This window comes from Podarcis gaigeae (genome assembly GCF_964106915.1).
Source record: "Podarcis gaigeae genome assembly, chromosome: 12".
Classification (NCBI taxonomy): Eukaryota; Metazoa; Chordata; class Lepidosauria; order Squamata; family Lacertidae; genus Podarcis; species Podarcis gaigeae.
The window spans coordinates 3,077,726-3,095,674 of record NC_139688.1 but is presented as its reverse complement, the minus strand read 5'-3'; the positions used below and the strand labels follow the sequence as shown (position 1 = coordinate 3,095,674).

General features: G+C 51.6%; 2 protein-coding genes across 8 annotated transcripts in view; both read left to right on the top strand.

The window, feature by feature from the left end:
• The window catches only part of DHX30 (DExH-box helicase 30), a 32,805-nt gene extending 17,189 nt beyond the window's left edge, over positions 1 to 15,616 (top strand). For 4 of the 7 annotated variants that reach the window (XM_083703987.1, XM_083703985.1, XM_083703984.1 and 1 more), the window contains 14 exons: positions 1,162 to 1,311; positions 2,086 to 2,238; positions 5,434 to 6,255; positions 7,672 to 7,750; positions 7,941 to 8,045; positions 8,338 to 8,513; positions 8,632 to 8,838; positions 9,952 to 10,033; positions 10,331 to 10,524; positions 10,615 to 10,774; positions 13,141 to 13,298; positions 13,933 to 14,040; positions 14,157 to 14,292; positions 15,279 to 15,616. In XM_083703987.1, coding sequence (XP_083560113.1) covers positions 1,162 to 1,311; positions 2,086 to 2,238; positions 5,434 to 6,255; positions 7,672 to 7,750; positions 7,941 to 8,045; positions 8,338 to 8,513; positions 8,632 to 8,838; positions 9,952 to 10,033; positions 10,331 to 10,524; positions 10,615 to 10,774; positions 13,141 to 13,298; positions 13,933 to 14,040; positions 14,157 to 14,292; positions 15,279 to 15,514 — 2,766 coding nt within the window. In that variant the 3' untranslated portion in view covers positions 15,515 to 15,616. Of the gene's footprint in view, positions 1 to 1,161; positions 1,312 to 2,085; positions 2,239 to 5,433; positions 6,256 to 7,671; positions 7,751 to 7,940; positions 8,046 to 8,337; positions 8,514 to 8,631; positions 8,839 to 9,951; positions 10,034 to 10,330; positions 10,525 to 10,614; positions 10,775 to 13,140; positions 13,299 to 13,932; positions 14,041 to 14,152; positions 14,293 to 15,278 lie in introns of all 7 variants that reach the window. The other 3 variants (XM_083703986.1, XM_083703983.1, XM_083703982.1) reach the window with 1 other exon arrangement.
• Positions 1 to 17,949, top strand: part of LOC310827765 (zinc finger protein 783-like) — a 130,314-nt gene that overhangs the window by 66,147 nt on the left and 46,218 nt on the right. The gene's annotated exons all lie outside the window — the stretch shown is intronic.

The following is a 17,949-nucleotide window of genomic DNA, read 5'->3' as shown; positions in this document are numbered from 1 at the left end:
GGGCAAGAACAGTATCCAAAGGAGCTTGCAGAGCAAAGGGCCCCCAGGTGACTTTAGCCAGCGAGCCAAGCCACGTAAACTGCAGGAAAAAGCAGAATCCCAGCAGTTCCCAGCTAATTTCTGCCCCTAGGGGAAGTCCTCCAAGCGAGCTTCCCCCTTTCTCTGTCTTGGCTCACTAATGAATAGTCCAGCTTTCGCCAACCTGGTGCCCTCCAGCAGTTTTATACCGCAGCTTCCATTAGCTGCAGCTGCCACGCTCCTGCCAGGCTGACTGATGGGAGCCGGAGTCCAAAAGGGAACCAGTTCATCTCCGGGTTGGCAAAACCTGGAAAAGTCATTTTCAAAGTTTTCCATAGTTGCCACCTCTCACCTTCAGAACCAGGATGCTTACACGATGCTGCAGTTACCTGTACGTTTCGTTCTCTATTGCCTCCAATTGTCCTTTGCTTTTAAATTGTTCTGTGCAGTAAGTGTGATTGCATGTTACGTTGGGGGTTCACTTCCAAGGGCTCCACGTACACACAAAGCCTGGAAGCCTGGGGATGTTTGCGCGAGATCTCGTGGGAACTTAGATGCCGCCATGAAATCTCAACATGAGCATCCCAGAGCTGGCATCCTTCCTGATCTGGGCTCTCTCTGCTCCCCCGCCCCCCCCCCCCAAAAGGAGAGAGATTAAAAGCACTTTGCACACTAGGTACCCGTAAGCGGATCCAGTGTGCAAGTAACTTTTAAGCTCTCCATTTTGCTTGGATTTAACTTGTGCAATTTCAACCAGCCTCCCTTTCATTTGCACATGCTTGAAACTTTACAAGTTAAATGTACATAAGATGCGATCGTGTTGTATTTTGTAAGTCTCCTTTGAGACATTTGTGTGAAGAAGCTAACGATCTTAATTGATAATGTCACACAATACAGAAAGAATATGCAACAGCAGAGCTCAGTCTGGCACTTCCTAGTCCTTTAGGCAGCTAGTAGGGGGGTTTTGCTGCAGTGCCGCCTTAACAGCCGTGACTGACCCATTAAAGGTTAGCCTCTTCCAGTGTCCTTTGGGAGCAGTTGAGTGATCCCGGCTTCTCCGTGAGTTGGAGGAAAAGAGGCAGAACATGCTGGGAGGTGGTGGGGGCTCCTCCCGCTGACCCCCTTCTCTTTTGCCTCGCACAGGAGTACATGCAGTTCCGGACAGTGGGCACCAAGACCAAGATCTGCAAGCTGACCCTGCGCTGGCCCTGCCCCATGACCTTCGCCGCCAAGGGGCGTCGCAAGGTGGAGGCGGAGAACAAAGCGGCTGCTCTGGCCTGCCAGAAGCTGAAGGTGAGACTTGGGGCTCCACGCATTCCTCCGTTATTTTATTTGCACAAAAAGAACCTGCCCAAAGGGACTGACAACAAAAGAACACTGGAATCAAAGCGTTTCAGAATCAAACGGTGCAAACACAATTTTGTGGTAAGACAGCGCCAAATAGCAAATAACAAAAAAAAAACCCAACATTTCAGTACAGTGGTACCTCAGGTTACAGACACTTCAGGTTACAGACTCCGCTAACCTAGAAATAGTACCTCGGGTTAAGAACTTTGCTTCTGGATGAGAACAGAAATCACACAGTGGCAGCAGCAGGAGGCCCCATTAGCTAAAGTAGTGCCTCAGGTTAAGAACAGTTTCATTTTAAGAATGAACCTCTGGAACGAATTAAGTTCTTAACCCGAGGTACCACTGTACTATAAATATGACAAGAATGCATTACACTTCTCAACAGTAGCCAAAATAACAAGGGAGCTTAGCTGTTCCACCTTGGTCGTAGAAACACCCCTCCCACGATGATTCTCACAATCCCTGCCCTGCAGCAACTTCTTAAAAGCCTTTTAAGTGCAGGGCGGGGGGAGGACTAGCTGGAAACACCTTCCGTGATGATGTTCCTTCCCTAGCACTTCCCACTGAAGGCGCTCGTGGCTGGGCCACAAATGACCTCTGCCAGCCAGTCTCCTTCCCAGACCAAGGATCCCTGTCCCCGAAGTGGCCTTTTCCCCTGTCTCCCTGCCCAGGCAAGCCTCTTTCCCCCACTTGGAGACCCTCCTTCCTCCCTTCCAGAGCCTCGGCTTGGTGGACAAGAACAACAACCCCCTGAGCCACGCCATGTACAACATGACATCCCTCCGGGAGCTGGGCGAGAACCAGCGGAAGCCCTGCCACATCAAGGTCCCCGAGGCCACGCTGCGCAAGATCGAGAACTACCTGAACCATGTAAGCCTTCCCTTATTTCAAAGAAAGTGGGCTGGAGCTTGGGTTCCAAGCTAGAACCAGTTGTGGGGAACATGTCACTGGGAGCCGCTGAACGTGGAACTCCTGTCTCCAACGGGCAGAAGCAGTTGAACTTTTGCCCTGGCTACTTGTTACCTGTATGTACTCCTTCTCTCTCCCAACATCATTGGCCGAGTGGCTGTGATGTCATGGAATGTTTGAAAGCGATCTAGCTGCTTGGGGTGAACGTATTGGAAATGGTTGCTAAGAGCACAATTTCGAGGAGTGAGATAAAAGATCAGTTTGGGACTTGGGACAGGAGAACAGCTTCCCTGGGGCTGAGGAAGGGCTGTGGGGCTCATGGACCAGGGGTCTGTTTAAAAACAGGCAAGACAGGTGGGGAGCATTGTGGAGGCTTGGAGGTGCAAGGAAAGCTAGTTTCACATTTCTATGGATTTACAGTCATGGGGAAAAGAAGGTGCACCCTCTTTGAATTCTGTGGTTTTACATGTCAGGACATAATAGCAATAATTTGTTCCTTAGTAGGTCTTAAAATTAGGTGACTACAACCTCAGATGAACAACGACATATGACATATTACACCGTGTCATGATTTATTTAATGGAAATAAATCCAAGATGGAAAAATCATGAGTGAAAAACTAAGTACACCCTTACTGCTTCGGTAGTAATTAAGAGGCTAAGTAGCGGACAGGTGCTGCTAATCAAGTGCCCTTGCTTAATTGATCATCAGCAAGTGTGCCCACCTCTATAAAAGCCGAAGTTTTAGCAGTTTGCCCACCTGAAGCATTCAGGTGTGTTTTAACACAATGCCAAGGCAGAAAGATGACACAATGCTCTTAAGAGAAGCAAGTGCTGCTGCTGCCCATGATACAGTAGTAGGAAGGGTTCTAAGGCCATCCGATCAATTTTAAGTCCACCATTCTGCAGTGAGAAAGATTATTCAAAAGTGGAAAACATTCAAGATAGTTGGCAATCTTCTCAGGAGTGGTTACAGGTAGGCAGCCGTGTTGGTCTGCCATAGTCAAAACAAAATTTAAAAATTCCTTCCAGTAGCACATTAGAGACCAACTGAATTTGTTATTGGTATGAGCTTTTGTGTGCATGGTATCTGAAGAAGTGTGCATGCACACGACAGCTCATACCAATAACAAACTTAGTTGGTCTCTAAGGTGCTACTGGAAGGAATTTTTTTTATTGTCAGGAGTGGACGTCCCAGCAAATTCACCCCACGGTCAGACTGCAGTGCTCAGAGAAATTGCAAAAAAAAACACCCAAGAGTTACATCTCAGGCTCTACATGCCTTAGTTAGGATGTTAAATGTTAAAAGTTTGTGACAGTACAGTTAGAAAAAGACTGAACAAACCACAGGATTTTTGGAACGATGTCTTTTGGACACATGAAACCAAAGTGAAGATGTTTGGCCATAATGCACAGCACCACATTTGGCAAAAACCAAACACAGCATATCAGCACAAACACCTCATTCCAACTGTAAAGCATGGTAGTGGATGGGTGATGATTTGGGCTTGTTTCGTAGCTACGGGAGCTGGGAATCTTGCAGTCATTGAGTCGACCATGAACTCCTCTGTGTACCAAAGCATTCTACAGTCAAATGTGTGCCCAGCAGCTGAAGCTTGGCTGAAATTGGGTCATGCAACAGGACAAGGATCCCGAGCACACCAGCAAATCTACAACAGAATGGCTGAAAAAGAGCAGAGGGTGTGGCAATGGCCCAGTCAAAATCCAGACCTCAACCCAAATGAAATGTTGTGAGGGACCTTAAGAGAGCTGTGAATGAACAAATGCCTGCAAACCTCAATGAATGAAGAAACATTGTAAAGAAGAGGAGGCCAAAATTTTCTCCACAACAATTTGAGAGACTTATAGTGCTACAGAAAATAATTGGGGCTGCTAAAGGTGGTTCTACAAGCTGGAATCATAAGGTGTACATAGTTTTTCACACATGGCTTTTCCATTTTGGCTTTATTTCTGTTAAAAAAAAAATAACACGGTGCAATATACCATGTGTCGTGGCTCATCTGAGGTTGTATTTACCTATTTTAAGACCTGCAAAGAAACAGATTGTTGTTACTATGTCTTCATATGTAAAACCTCAGAATTAAAAGAGGGTGCACTTTCTTTTTCCCGCGACTGTAGCTGAACTCCAGATTTCTGCTATTCCAGCTTTCTCCGCCTGGAGGATATCTTTTCCCACTCGGAGCTGCCTCTTAAGCGTCCTCATTGGTTTCTGCATCTGCTTTGCTGTACAGATCTTATCCTCCTTGAGATAACCTTGCCAACTAGATGACTAATATTCCAAAGAACCCAAGTTTTAAGAGCAGGCAGCCTGAGGCACTTGAGTAATTTCGTAGCCAACCCAGCACTGAAATTGTTCTTTGGTTGGGATGGTAGTTTTGCTTTGGTTAACGATGGAGTAGAGTAGACTGAACTTGAAAGCAAGACGAAAGCACACCAAGAACTCAGGCCAAAGTAAGTTTCAATAGTGGGAGTGGTCCCTACTCACAAATCAATAGTCAATAATAACAAAAACTAATCTGTTCAAAAGTATATATTCTGACAAGGATTACAAACTCAAATAAAGATTACAAACTCCACGACGGATCTAGCTATGCACTAATATGAACTTATCTCCACTCATAAACACTTATCTTTAATTCTGTAATGAATTATTGTGTTATACATATTTTTATAAGTTTGAGTTTGTAATCTCTACTTGAGTTTGTAATCCTTGTCAGAATACATACTTTTGAATGGATTAGTTTTTTGTTACAACTGACTATTAATTTGCGAGTAGGGACCACTCCCACTATTGAAACTTACATTGGCCTGAGTTCTTGGTGTGCTTTTGTCTTGGTATATTTAATAACATGAACTTGGAAGCAGACTTCACTCTCGCACGGGTTCTGCATCAGTCAGAGGGCAAGGCAAACTGCCCCCTTCCCAAGGTGCTTTCCCCCTCTCCCCCCCCCCCATTACTCCTGCCTGTTTTTAATCCGCCAAGTTTTCTCCCTTGGAAGCCTAGGGCTTCCTCCATAGCCGAGAGCCATCATGCTTAAGCAGTTGCTGTCATAGTGGCTGTCGTTTGGCTCGCCGAAGTAGGCAACCCAAGGCCTAATGCTGAAGAAAAGGCCGCTTTTTCTCTCCTCCCTCTCAGTACCCAGTGGACACCCAGGAATCCAGGCCGCGCCTGGCCGACGACATGATGAACTTGAGCAAGGAGTCAGGCACCCTCAGCGACGCCATCACAGGCAAGAGTTACATCCCCATGTCGGAGTCGGAGGAAGTTCGCCACAGCCAGAACCTCCTGGCTCTCTGGAAGCGGAGGGGCAGCTCCTGGCAGGAGACCCAGCCTCTGCCTGTGGACTCGCACCGGGAAGCCATCCTCTCGGCCATAGAGCAGAACCCGGTGGTGGTGATTGCCGGGGACACGGGGTGCGGGAAGACCACCCGCATCCCCCAGCTGATGCTGGAGCACTACATCCTAGACGGGCGCGGCGCCCAGTGCAACATGGTCATCACGCAGCCGCGGCGAATCAGCGCCATTTCGGTGGCGCAGCGCGTGGCGCAGGAGCTGGGCTCCAGCATGCGGAAGAACGTGGGCTACCAGGTGCGGCTGGAGAGCAAGCCGCCGGCCCGGGGTGGAGCGCTGCTCTTCTGCACCGTGGGCATCCTGCTGCGGAAGCTGCAGGGCAACCCCCGCCTGGAGGGCGTCAGCCACATCGTGGTGGACGAAGTGCACGAGCGCGACGTCAACACCGACTTCCTGCTCATCCTGCTCAAGGGCGTCCAGAAGCAGAACCCCGGCCTCCGGCTGGTGCTGATGAGCGCCACGGGGGACAACCAGCGCTTCTCGCAGTACTTTGGGGACTGCCCCGTGGTCAAGGTGCCGGGCTTCATGTATCCTGTCAAGGAGTACTACCTGGAGGAGATCATGGCCATGCTGGGGCGACACAGACACCGGCACTACGAGATCAAGGTGAGCCCAGCGCATGCACGCACTCCCCCTCCTAACGTGGCAGGCAATGCTCTGTCGCTCATGCGCACGTGCTCGCTCTGTGCATCGTTCCGAGGTCCTCTGTGGCGTTGGACTGGTGGAATAGCTGGAGGGTGCCAGGTTGGAAAAAGTTGCAGCTCCACCCTTTGGAGCGCCCTTGCTTCTGCCTTTGTCGCCGCTGCAATGTTTTGTTAAGTTGCCGTATTTTTTGCTCTATAAGATTCACTTTTCCCTTCCTAAAAAGTAAGGGGAAATGTGTGTGCATCTTATGGAGCGAATGCAGGCGGCACAGCTATCCCAGAAGCCAGAACAGCAAGAGGGATCACTGCTTTCACTGCGCAGCGATCCCTCTTGCTGTTCTGGCTTCTGAGATTCAGAATAATTTTTTTTCTTGTTTTCCTCCTCCAAAAATTAGGTGCGTCTTATGGTCTGGTGCGTCTTATAGAGCAAAAAATACGGTTATTGGGGGTCGGTGCCTGAGGAGCATTCCTTCACCCCCTTGTTCCCCAACAGGGAGAGGTTGTGGTCCGTTTGGAGAAGCTCAGTGACAGGGTGTGTGCTTTGCATGCAAAAGGTCCAGCTTCAGTCCCCAATGGCATGTCCAGTCCTGCCTGAAAACCAGAGAGCTGCTGCCAATCAGTGTGGGCAGTTCCACGCTAGATGAACCAGTTTTGAATTGTCATCAGGCAGAGCTCTCTGTTTCCAGTATGCAAAAAGGCTTTAGCCCCACGCTAGAGCATCTGTTTCTCAGGCAGAAGGTCTCTAAGTTTCATTGCTGACAGGATTTGGAGACAGCCTTGCCTGAAACTCTGGAGAGCCAGTCAGTGTAGGCAATACTGAGCTAAGTGGACTAATGGTCTGACTTGGTATGACACAGTTTCCTAAGTGAGTGGGCAGTGGAGAAAGGAGGGAGACACATAAAGCCTTGCAGAAGCCCACCTGCCCACCCCCAAAACCTGGACCCAGCCCTGCTGGGTGGTGTTTCAACAAGGTGCGGTTGAAAATGCACATTGGGTTGTATGCAGAGGCCTTCTTCAAATGCAGGACTGCATTCCCCAGTTTCCCCCTGCAAGGGGAGCCATGTTCATTGATACCATATGAGGCTATCCCACAGTGCCACTCACTGTGCTTTTATTTCTGGAGCAGCCTTCACTGATGACCTGGCACCCACCAGGTGTCTAGGACTACAACTCCCAATGGCCCCAACATCGTAGGTCTGCACTGGCTGGTGGCGTTGGGAGTTCCATGGCCCCCGGTGGTGTGCACCAGCATAAGGCAGCACCAGGTGTTCCCCCTGACAGTTGCTTTCTGCACCTGGGCACACCTGGCTTTGCGCTCTCTCTGTCTCTCTGCAGTGCATCCTGGCAGATATTCACTGTGCCTCTTTTTATCCCTCAGCAATCAGACGAGGAGTGTGTCCTTGACCTTGAGCTGATCACTGACCTCATTCTGCAGATCGATGCCCACGGAGAGCCAGGTAAGTGGTGGCCATTCTGCCTCGCACCCTCCCTCTTTGCCCTGGCAGATCAGTGGGTCCGGCATTCTTTTCTGCAAGTGAGACAGTTCGACAGTTCCCTCCCTCCATGCCACCCTGAACTACCAGGTGGAAAGGTGGGGTGCAAATAACTTCACGGTCATGTGTGACTTTGAGTCTCTGTTGGTTGCAGGTGGGATCCTCTGTTTCCTCCCCGGCTGGCAGGAGATCAAAGGAGTTCAGCAGCGGCTCTTGGAGAGCCTTGGATCTCATAACAGCCGTTACCTTGTCTTACCAGGTGAGGGGGGGCATTGCTCTATTTCTTGCCTCACTGTGGGGTTTGTGGGAAGTGGTGGCTGTCGGCTGCAGAAAGCCTAGAACAGGGGTAGCTGGCATGGTGCCCTCTGGATATGGTTGAACTGCAGCTCCCATCATCCTTTACCACCCAACCATGATGGCTGCTGGGAGTTGTAGTCCAACATCTACAGGACATTGAGTGGACGACCCCTGGCCTAGACTGCCGCGATGCTCCTGTTGGAGGGAACGGGGGACAGATGCTCACAGGTGTTGTTTCTCCCCACCCTCGCCAGTTCATTCCAACATCCCAATGATGGACCAGCAGAGCATCTTCCCACGCCCCCCTCCCGGCGTGCGCAAGATCGTCCTGGCCACCAACATTGCCGAGACCTCCATCACCATCAACGACATCGTGCACGTTGTGGACAGCGGGACTCACAAGGAGGAGCGCTACGATCTCAAGACCAAGGTTTGTGTGGGCCGCGGTTGTCTTGGGTGAGGCTGTGGCAAGCTCAGAAGCGAGTTTGATCTGGTGTGGGGAGCGCGGGCCTCAGGGTATGGGATGGTGACACGCCTCTTCCCCCCAGGTCTCGTGCCTGGAGACCGTCTGGGTGTCCAAGTCCAACGTCATCCAGAGGCGAGGGCGTGCTGGGCGCTGCCAGTCGGGCTTTGCCTACCATCTCTTCCCACGCAGCCGCCTCGACAGGATGCCCACCTACCAAGTGCCTGAGATCCTCCGCACGCCCCTTGAGAACCTGGTGGTCCAGGCCAAGATCCACATGCCCGAGAAAACGGTAAGGAGAGGTCCTCCCAGCTACAGAGCCTCCAAGGATCTCTTTTCTTGGGCTTGTTCTAATGAGCAGACAGAACTAAGCTAGCTGGTGCCTGAAAAACATGTCCCAAAAAGCCCGTAGCTTTTGTCTGAGCAGGGTTCTCCACTGTTGGAGTTGCTTAAAGCCCAGACTGTGGAACTCGCTGCCACAAGAAGCAGAGATTGCCATCACCTTGGTGGCTTTAAAACAGGATTAGGCAAATTCCTGGAGGAGGAGAGATGGCTGTGGGTGGTTCCTAGCCAGGATGTCTCCGCTCTGCCTCCACAGTTGGAGGCAGCAATGCTTCTGAATTCCAGTTGCTGGAAACCACAAGCAGGGAGAGGGCTCTTGCAATCATGTCCTGCTTCTAGACTTACAACAGGCATCTGTTTTGCCAGGGAGAACAGGATGCTGGAATAGATGGGTCCAGGTTGACAAAGAGCTCATTGCACTTGGTTAAAAAAAACAAAACCAGGGTCAAGAAGAAGAGTTAGCATATTTATGTCTCCTGGGTCCTAATCTCCCCCTCTTTTCCTTTTCTTCTTATCTCCCTCCCCCTGCCCTAGATGGTCCCAATTGTAGTGTAGGATTTTGACTGCAGGCTGGCCATGTTTTCCCTTATTGAGAATTTTAGCCATCTACAGGATTTGTAAGCTGCGGACACAGAACCAAGACTGGGTTGATTTTCTGTTTCTGAGCTTTAAGGCTGTAGCCGCAAGGCGTTGCTGAGCAGTCAAGTCAGCAGTTTGCGCAGCCCAGCTTTTGCCAACCTAGTGCCCTTCAGCTGTTTTTGGATTGCAACTCCCATCAGCCCAAGAATCACAGAGGCATTTACTGTATAAGATTTGGAGTCCACAACATCTGGAGGACATCACCTTGGCGAAGGCTGGGCAGGCCGACGCACTGAGAACCCAGAGAGGCTTTGAACATAGCTCTTATCTGCTTGAACCTTCTTACTGTTCTTGGAGGAATGTTCAGAACTGGAACAGACCTGTAGGGTGTTAAGAGCCTCCTTCCCTTGTCCAATTCAGTCTAGTGCCCCTTTCCACTCAGCTGGTCTTCATATTTTATACTCTGTGTTGCTTTTGTCTGCAGGCTGTTGAGTTCCTCTCCAAAGCCCTCGACAGCCCTGACATCAAAGCTGTGGATGAAGCAGTCATCCTTTTGCAAGAGATTGGTGAGTATCCGGGGAGACAGGCCGGGAAGTGGGTTGCTGGTAGGAACACAGGAAGCTGCTTTTATAGACCAAGATGATTGGCACTCCAGAGTTTCAGACAGGAGATGTTCCCAGCTCTGTCATGCCAGGGATTGAACCTGTAGTTCATGCTTGACGACAGTCTTTCCACGTACGGCTGGGTCTGCTGCTGCTGTCGTCACCTTGGGACCACCGAGGTTGCCAAGCCAATGCAGAAAGCAGCGCCCTTCCCTCTCCTAGCCAGCCCTTCCAAGTGCTCCTCTGCTGCCCCCCTTTCAGGTGTGCTGGACCACAGGGAGGCCTTGACCACTCTGGGCAAGCGCCTGGCTCAGATCTCCACCGATCCCCGGCTGGCTAAGGCCATCGTGCTGGCTTCCATCTTCCGCTGCATCCAGCCGCTCCTGGTCATCGTCTCCTGCCTCACGAGGGACCCCTTCAGCAGCAGCTTGCAGAACCGCACCGAGGTGGACAAGGTGAGGGCCAGTGAGCGTTGTCGGTGCTTGGGTGGGGAGGCGGGAGAATCAAAGGTGCATATGAACACCCCGTCGTCCCATGTTTCCTAGGCCAAGGCCATCCTGAGCCGAGAGAGCGGCAGCGACCACCTGGCTTTTGTGCGGGCAGTGGCCGGCTGGGAGGACATCCTCCGGCGCAGGGATAGCCGAGCTCGCGACAACTACCTGCAGGATTACCTGCTTTATGCACCCAGCCTGCGATTCATCAATGGTAAGCAGAACAGGCGCTGCCCAGGGATACAGGAAGCTGCCTTGTACCAAGTCAGAATCATTGCTCCGTCTAGCTCAGTACTAATCAATTCATCAGCCTGGCACACACTGTTTTCAGAGCGGAGATGTTGGGGCTGCTGGAAGAGCCAGTGTGGTGTAGTGGTTAAGAGCGGTAGTCTCGTAATCTGGGGAACCGGGTTCTATTCCCTGCTCCTCCACCTGCAGCTGCTGGGTGACCTTCGGCTAGTCACACTGCTTTGAAGTCTCTCAGCCCCACTCACCTCACAGAGTGTTTGTTGTGGGGGAGGAAGGGAAAGGAGAATGTTAGCCGCTTTGAGACTCCTTAAAGGGAGTGAAAGGCGGGATATCAAATCCAAACTCCTCTTCTTTCTTGAATACAGCTCCCATCATTCCTAGCCATTGGCTAACACTGGGCTGATGGGGGTTGGAGTCCAGCGGCGTCTGGAGAGACCCACAGGCTCCCCATCCAAGCTTTACTCAGGTTAAACATCAGCCCTGGCTTCTCCTGGCATGGATCCCTGTTGTGATCAAGGAGCCTGAACCCAAAGAAATTCTGCCCTATTCTGAAGGTGGAGACCAGGGTCGTTGTTCTGGAGCCAGAATGGGATATTTAACAGGGCTCTGTATGTGGAAGGGAAGAAAGCCACAGACCCCAGATTTCTCTTTTTGCCAGTACAGTGGAAGCTTGGGTTGCGAATGTTATCCGTGCTGGAGGCATGTTCGCAACCCGCAGCATTCGCAACCCATAGCACCGTATCTGCGCGCACGCACGGGTCACAATTCCGCACTTCTAAAGGTAAAGGTAAAGGTACCCCTGCCCGTACGGGCCAGTCTTGACAGACTCTGGGGTTGTGCGCCCATCTCACTCAAGAGGCCAGGGGCCAGCGCTGTCCGGAGACACTTCCGGGTCACGTGGCCAGCGTGACATCGCTGCTCTGGCGAGCCAGAGCCGCACACGGAAACGCCGTTTACCTTCCCGCTGGTAAGCGGTCCCTATTTATCTACTTGCACCCGGAGGTGCTTTCGAACTGCTAGGTTGGCAGGCGCTGGGACCGAGCAGCGGGAGCGCACCCCGCCGCAGGGATTCGAACCGCCGACCTTTCGATCGGCAAGTCCTAGGCGCTGAGGCTTTAACCCACAGCGCCACCTGCGTCCCACAGCGCCACCTGCGTCCCATCCTGAGCCGAGAGAGCACTTCCGCACTTCTACACATGCGCAAAGCACGATTTAGTGCTTCTGTGCATGCGCGAGCTGCGAAACCCGGAAGTAACCCGTTCTGGTACTTCCAGGTTTCAACGCGTCCGTAACCCGAAAACGTGCAACCTGAAGCGTCTGTAACCCAAGGTATGACTGTACTGCCCTGATAAGAATCTTGTTGCAGCTCCCTTCCGAATCCCCTTCTGCCAACGTGGACAGAGAAGACCAAGAAGGAAGCCCAGGCTGAATTTGCACTCAGCACTTTAAGAACATAAGAAGAGCCTGCTAGATCAGGCCAATGACCCTTCTAGTCTAGCATCCTCCTCTCGCGGTGGCCAAGCAGACGCCTGTGCAAAAGCTTTGCAAGCAGCTTTCAGGCACAAGAGCCATTAATTTGATTTGAACTGATATTATAATGAATTGATTTTAGAACGCTGTATTATTTTACTGTTGTTAGCCGCTCTGAGCCCAGCTTCGGCTGGGGAGGGCGGGATATAGAATCATAGAATCATAGAGTTGGAAGAGACCCCAAGGGCCATGGAGTCCAACCCCCTGCCAAGCAGGAAACACCATCAGAGCACTCCTGACATATGGTTGTCAAGCCTCTGCTTCAAGACCTCCAAAGAAGGAGACTCCACCACACTCCTTGGCAGCAAATTCCACTGTCAAACAGCTCTTACTGTCAGGAAGTTCTTCCTAATCTTTCTTGTAGTTTGGATCCATTGCTCCGTGTCCGCTTCTCTGGAGCAGCAGAAAACAACCTTTCTCCCTCCCTCCTCTATGTGACATCCTTTTATATATTTGAACATGGCTATCATATCACCCCTTAACCTCCTCTTCTCCAGGCTAAACATGCCCAGCTCCCTTAGCCGTTCCTCATAAGGCGTCGTTTCCAGGCCTTTGACCATTTTGGTTGCCCTCCTCTGGACACGTTCCAGTTTGTCAGTGTCCTTCTTGAACTTAAAATTATATAAATAATTTTATTATTATTATTTCCTCCTGTGGTTTCCAGCAGCTGGTATTCAGAGGCATAGCAGCCTCTCCCTGGAGGCAGAGCCGAGGCATCCTGGCTAGGAGCCATTAATCGCTCTCTCCTCCACAGTTATGTGGAGCCTGACGCTGAGCTTTGCCCCTGCCCCCCCTCCACAGGCCTGGTGAAGCAGTTCTCGGAGAATCTCTACGAGGCCTACCTGGTGCCAACCCCCTCAGACTGCCTCTTGCCCTCGTCTGTGTGCAACCAATACAGTGAGGAGGAGGAGCTGGTGAAGGGCGTCCTGATGGCTGGGCTTTACCCCAATCTCATCCAGGTAAGAGGCCCACCTCCCCTTCCATACTGTCTTTGAGTGAAGCAACAGTGGGCAAGGGTTCCCTTTCCTTGGGTGAGAATTTTGATGGATTCTCTCAAGTTTCTCTGGGTTTTGGAGCGGCAGACAGGGCAGAACGGGGTGGGGTTATGCGCACTCTGCTGATGCATGCAGAGGCTGGCAACAAAACCCCTGCGCAAAATGATCACCATCTTTATTATGCACAATTTAAAACAACTTGCCACCATAAAAAATAACATGGATCCTAAAAACATACACCTCAAGCTTCGAAAGCATTCGCTGGAAGCTGTGTAACGAAGGTACCAGACACATCTCTGTGAGCGAGGGGGCTATGGGGCCGCCACTGAGACAGAGGAACTGGAACTACCAACAGGGCCTCCCCTGTCGATCTCAGCACCCAAGAGCATCCATAGGGAAGCAGGTGGTCTTTCTGGTATTTGGGGCCTGAGTCGTTCAGGGCTTTGAACACTGTTATGTACATAAAACATCATGAGCAATACGTAATAAGCAGCAGTGTCAAATCATTCCTTTTGCCAACCCAGCAAGCGACTCTTAGCCAAGCTTGTCTTGCTAATCCATCACTTTTTTTTTTTTTTTTGCCCGCTCCTCTTCCCAGGTCAGACAAGGCAAAGTGACCAGGCAGGGCAAGTTCAAGCCCAACAGCTACACATACCGGACCAAGGCTGGGACTGTCCTCCTGCACAAGTCAACGATCAACAGGCAAGTGAGCTGGGTGCCGCCCAGGCAGGCGGGTGCTTATGACCTGGTGGGGAGGGACGGAGGGAGGGCAGTGGCAGCAGGCCAGGTGTGAAACAGCCCCTTCCTCTTTACCACAGGGAGACCTCCAAGCTCTACAGCCGCTGGCTGACGTACTTCATGGCGGTCAAGTCCAATGGCGGGGTGTTTGTGCGCGACTCCTCACAGGTGCACCCCCTGGCCGTGCTGCTCATGACGGATACGGACATCCATGTGCGGGGTGAGTTCTGCGTTCTCACAACCTCCAGTTTCCGCTTTTGCTGCTGCTTCAGGGATCAACAGCAGTTGGTTTAAGCAAAGGGCTGTAGCTCAGCGGGAGAGTGTCTGCCTTGCATGCAGAAAGACCCGGGTTCATTCCCTGGCAACATCTGCAGGTAAAGATGGAAATGTCTCCTGCCTGAAACCCTGGCGAGCTGTTGTTGCCAGCCAGCATAGACAATATTGAGCTGGCTGGGTCATTGGTCTGACTCAGTATATGGCAGATTGCTGTTTCTACGTTATGAAGGTCTAACTAGCTCTTCTCCAGTGTCCTGGTAGGATCTTCAGAGACTATGTGATTATGGTGGCAGGGGCTGCTGGGAAAACACACAGGGCGCCCCATTTTGGGAGGCAGTTTAGGGATCACGAATCATTTGGTAGGTAAAAGTGATATTTAATTCCTCCCAGCATATGTAGAACAAGGCAGGCATCCCATCGAAGGCAACCTTCTCTCTCCTAATACCGGCTAATCTGATGCTATTTAAAAGTTCACAGGCAAACTAAAACAACAGCCTTTATTCCTATTACTCCACAGTCTTGCAGAGGTGCAGTCTCTGGACTTGGAGGTTGCGCACCTGGCTATTTATTTTATCTGAAGGCAGCCCTGTATCAGGAACCTTTTAATGTCTGGTCTGTCGTGTGTGTTCTTTTATAATCTGTTGGAAGCTACCCAGAGTGGCTGGGGCAACCCAGTCGGAAGGGTGGAGTACAGGTAATAAATGATGGAGATAATTGTGATGAGAGTGCAAGGATAAGGACTTAAACAGCAGCTCCTCCTTGCCTGGGACTCCCAGGCAGGAGGGTGGTGCAAGGCAGATGGGAGAGCTGGTGCCCTGATGGTTCAAGCAGACTCCCTTCCCTGCAGCCACCACCTACTGCTGGCCCAGGAGTCTCCCTTGGACTCCCCCCCCCCCATCTAAGCTCCTCTCCCTTCTTCCCTGCCCCCAGATGACGGCTGGCGAGCGACTGTCTCCCTCGTTGACAGTGACCTCCTGGTGCTGGAGGGCGACTCCTACACTATCCGGCTCCTGCGTGACTTCCGCGTGGCCCTCTCCAGGATGGTGGAGGTGTGCCTTTGCTACGAGATGGCCGCCATCCCCGGAGACCTGCACCACCAGCACAGCCAGCTCCTGGACATCCTAGTGGACCTTCTCAAAGGGCCTCCCGGCAGCTTTGGAGCTTAGATCTCCCGGCAGCGGCCCAAGGATCTGGACACGGGGACTTGTAATTTGTAAAAAGATGTTGACAAATGTTTATTTAAATAAAGTTCTATTTATCCCTTGTGACATCTCTCTCCGTCCTGGAGGATTCCTAGCGCCTGCTCGTCCGCTGCAGCCTCTGGCAGCCCGCGGCGGTTGGGGAGAAAGCGCACCAGCTGCTTGCCTGCCAGCGAGGATGCCAGTCTGCAAGTCCCGAGGCCCCGAAGGACAGTGCGGCGGATGGCGGCCCCTCACTCTTCCTGGTCTTGTGTGTATTGCCCCCGTAGTGGGGGCAGTCCCACATAGAAGGATGGATTTCTCGCATGGAGGAATGGAGCATCTTCATGTGTCTCCTGGTTTTGAAGGTGTGAGAAAGCGAGCTCACGTAGACACTCCTCAAGTGTGCAGGAGTTGATGTTGCACTTGGAACAGGGTGACACAAACACCCCGTCCTGTTCCCCTTGCCGGCCAGAGGACGAGCGGTCGCTCCAGGATGGGGCGATGGCGTGTCGCACTTGGGAAACTTTTGTCATGGACTTTTTGAAATGAAATGGAAAATCCCTTTTGCTCTAGGTGAACCGGTTTCAGTGCAGAGGTAACCCCACTTTCTGCTGGCTGACTGGGAGGGGGGGCGGCCTTGTTGCCTCTTGTCCTCTCCTTCCTGGAGCTGCTGGTGGAATGTGGCTTTGCTTAGGTTTCAGGGGCTGCTTCATTCCTGGGAGGAGATCCTGGGCTACCCTATAGCAGGGTCTTGAAGCCACTACCCGCCCACCCATGTTACACCAAGGGAAGCCTCAAGCTCTGGCAACATTGGCTTACTGAAAATGGGGAGCTGTTGTCTCTCCAGCTGTGGGGTGGCTGGGATCAGTCTGTTAATAGGAGCTTTTCCCCTTTCCTGACCTCTTCAGCGGTCAGCAACAACCACAGTCACATGGCATGAGCTCCCAATTCCCTGATCTGCTGTTCTGTGTCTCCCCTGCTTGCAGCTCTTGGGCTCACACGGTGTCTCAGTCTACATCCCTTACGTTTTTAATGTATGCCAGGCAGAGGGCAAATGTGGCCTAAGAAGGTTAGCCCAGGGGCACTCTCAAGATCAATTGGGTTGATAGTCCTGCCCAGTATCTCCTGCAGAGATGACCTGAAGGAGCATTAGAGACAGCTTCTCCCTGTTTCTGTCTCCTTTACTGCTCCTTGCCAGCTTAATGGATCAGTTGCTCAACTTGCTCCTGGGTTCCTTGAGGGACAACGTTCAGGGACAGGTGAACATTTCTCTCTCGGAAGGGAGCATGCTAAAGCTGGTACCCCACCACACCAAGTGTACTATAGTCTTCAAAGACCCAGGCTGCGGGAGGGATGCCCAGCTTTGAGCACAGCAGAAGCAGCCACACCCAGTTTGGAAAAGGGAGCTTCCAGCAAGATTGTGTCCTGGGCTCTGTACCTATCTCCCACCCCACCTTGGACCACCTTGACATCTCCCCTCCATGACGCTCACTCTTGCCTCTTGACCAGTGGGAATGTGTTGCTTTTTCTTAGAGGAGAGGAAAGGTGGATGTGTTGGGTCCCCTTTCTATGGGAGGGGAGACCCCAAAAGCAGGGAAGAAATGGCTCTGAGCTGGTCTGTGACTGATGTTGGGGAAGTTCAGTGGCTATTAAACATGGTATTGGACCTTTTTACAACCTCGTCTAAAGAAAATAAAAAAGAGGGATAAAAGCAGTCACTGCCTTGACTCTTTTTGTTGACTGGCAGGGTGAATGAATGCGCGTCCCCCACTTTTCCCTTTAGGTAGAAACCCCATCCTCTTTGCCTTGTAAACTGAGCAACAGCTTTTTTGGGCTTGGGTTTCTGTGAGGTGCGAGGTGCGCATGAGTGCTTTCAGTTTCCCAACCTTTCAGCTTCCATTCTGTCTTCCGAGATGGAAGTGTAGGGGCATGATTTTATGTAGCTCGTGGTCCCCAGGCTGGGAATCCCTTTAGCTGTGGTTCCTGCATTGCAGAGGGTTGGACTAGATGGCCCTTGGAGACCCTTCCAAATCTACAGTTCTGTGGTTCCATGTCCGTGATGCCAACTTTGCCTCTGGCTGCCCTTAGACAAGGAAAACACTTTGAGCCGCTGCAACGCCCACTTACGAACACAGCAGGGCCAGGAAAGCTGGTCTTAGCCCAGTTCAGAAACAGATCTCCCCCTGGGCCTAGGGTCTTCTCCCAGACTGTCTCTGCCCCACCCTCACCTTGATTGCTCAGTGCAAAGTAAAAATCACAGAATCTTACAAGTTGGAAGGGACCCTGAGGATCATCTAGTCCAACCCCCTGCCATGCAGGAATATGCAGCCATCCCAGACGGGGATTGAACCTGCAACCTTGGTGTTCTCAGCACCGTGCTCTAACCAACTGAGCTATATGGAATGGTGGTTAGTGGTTGT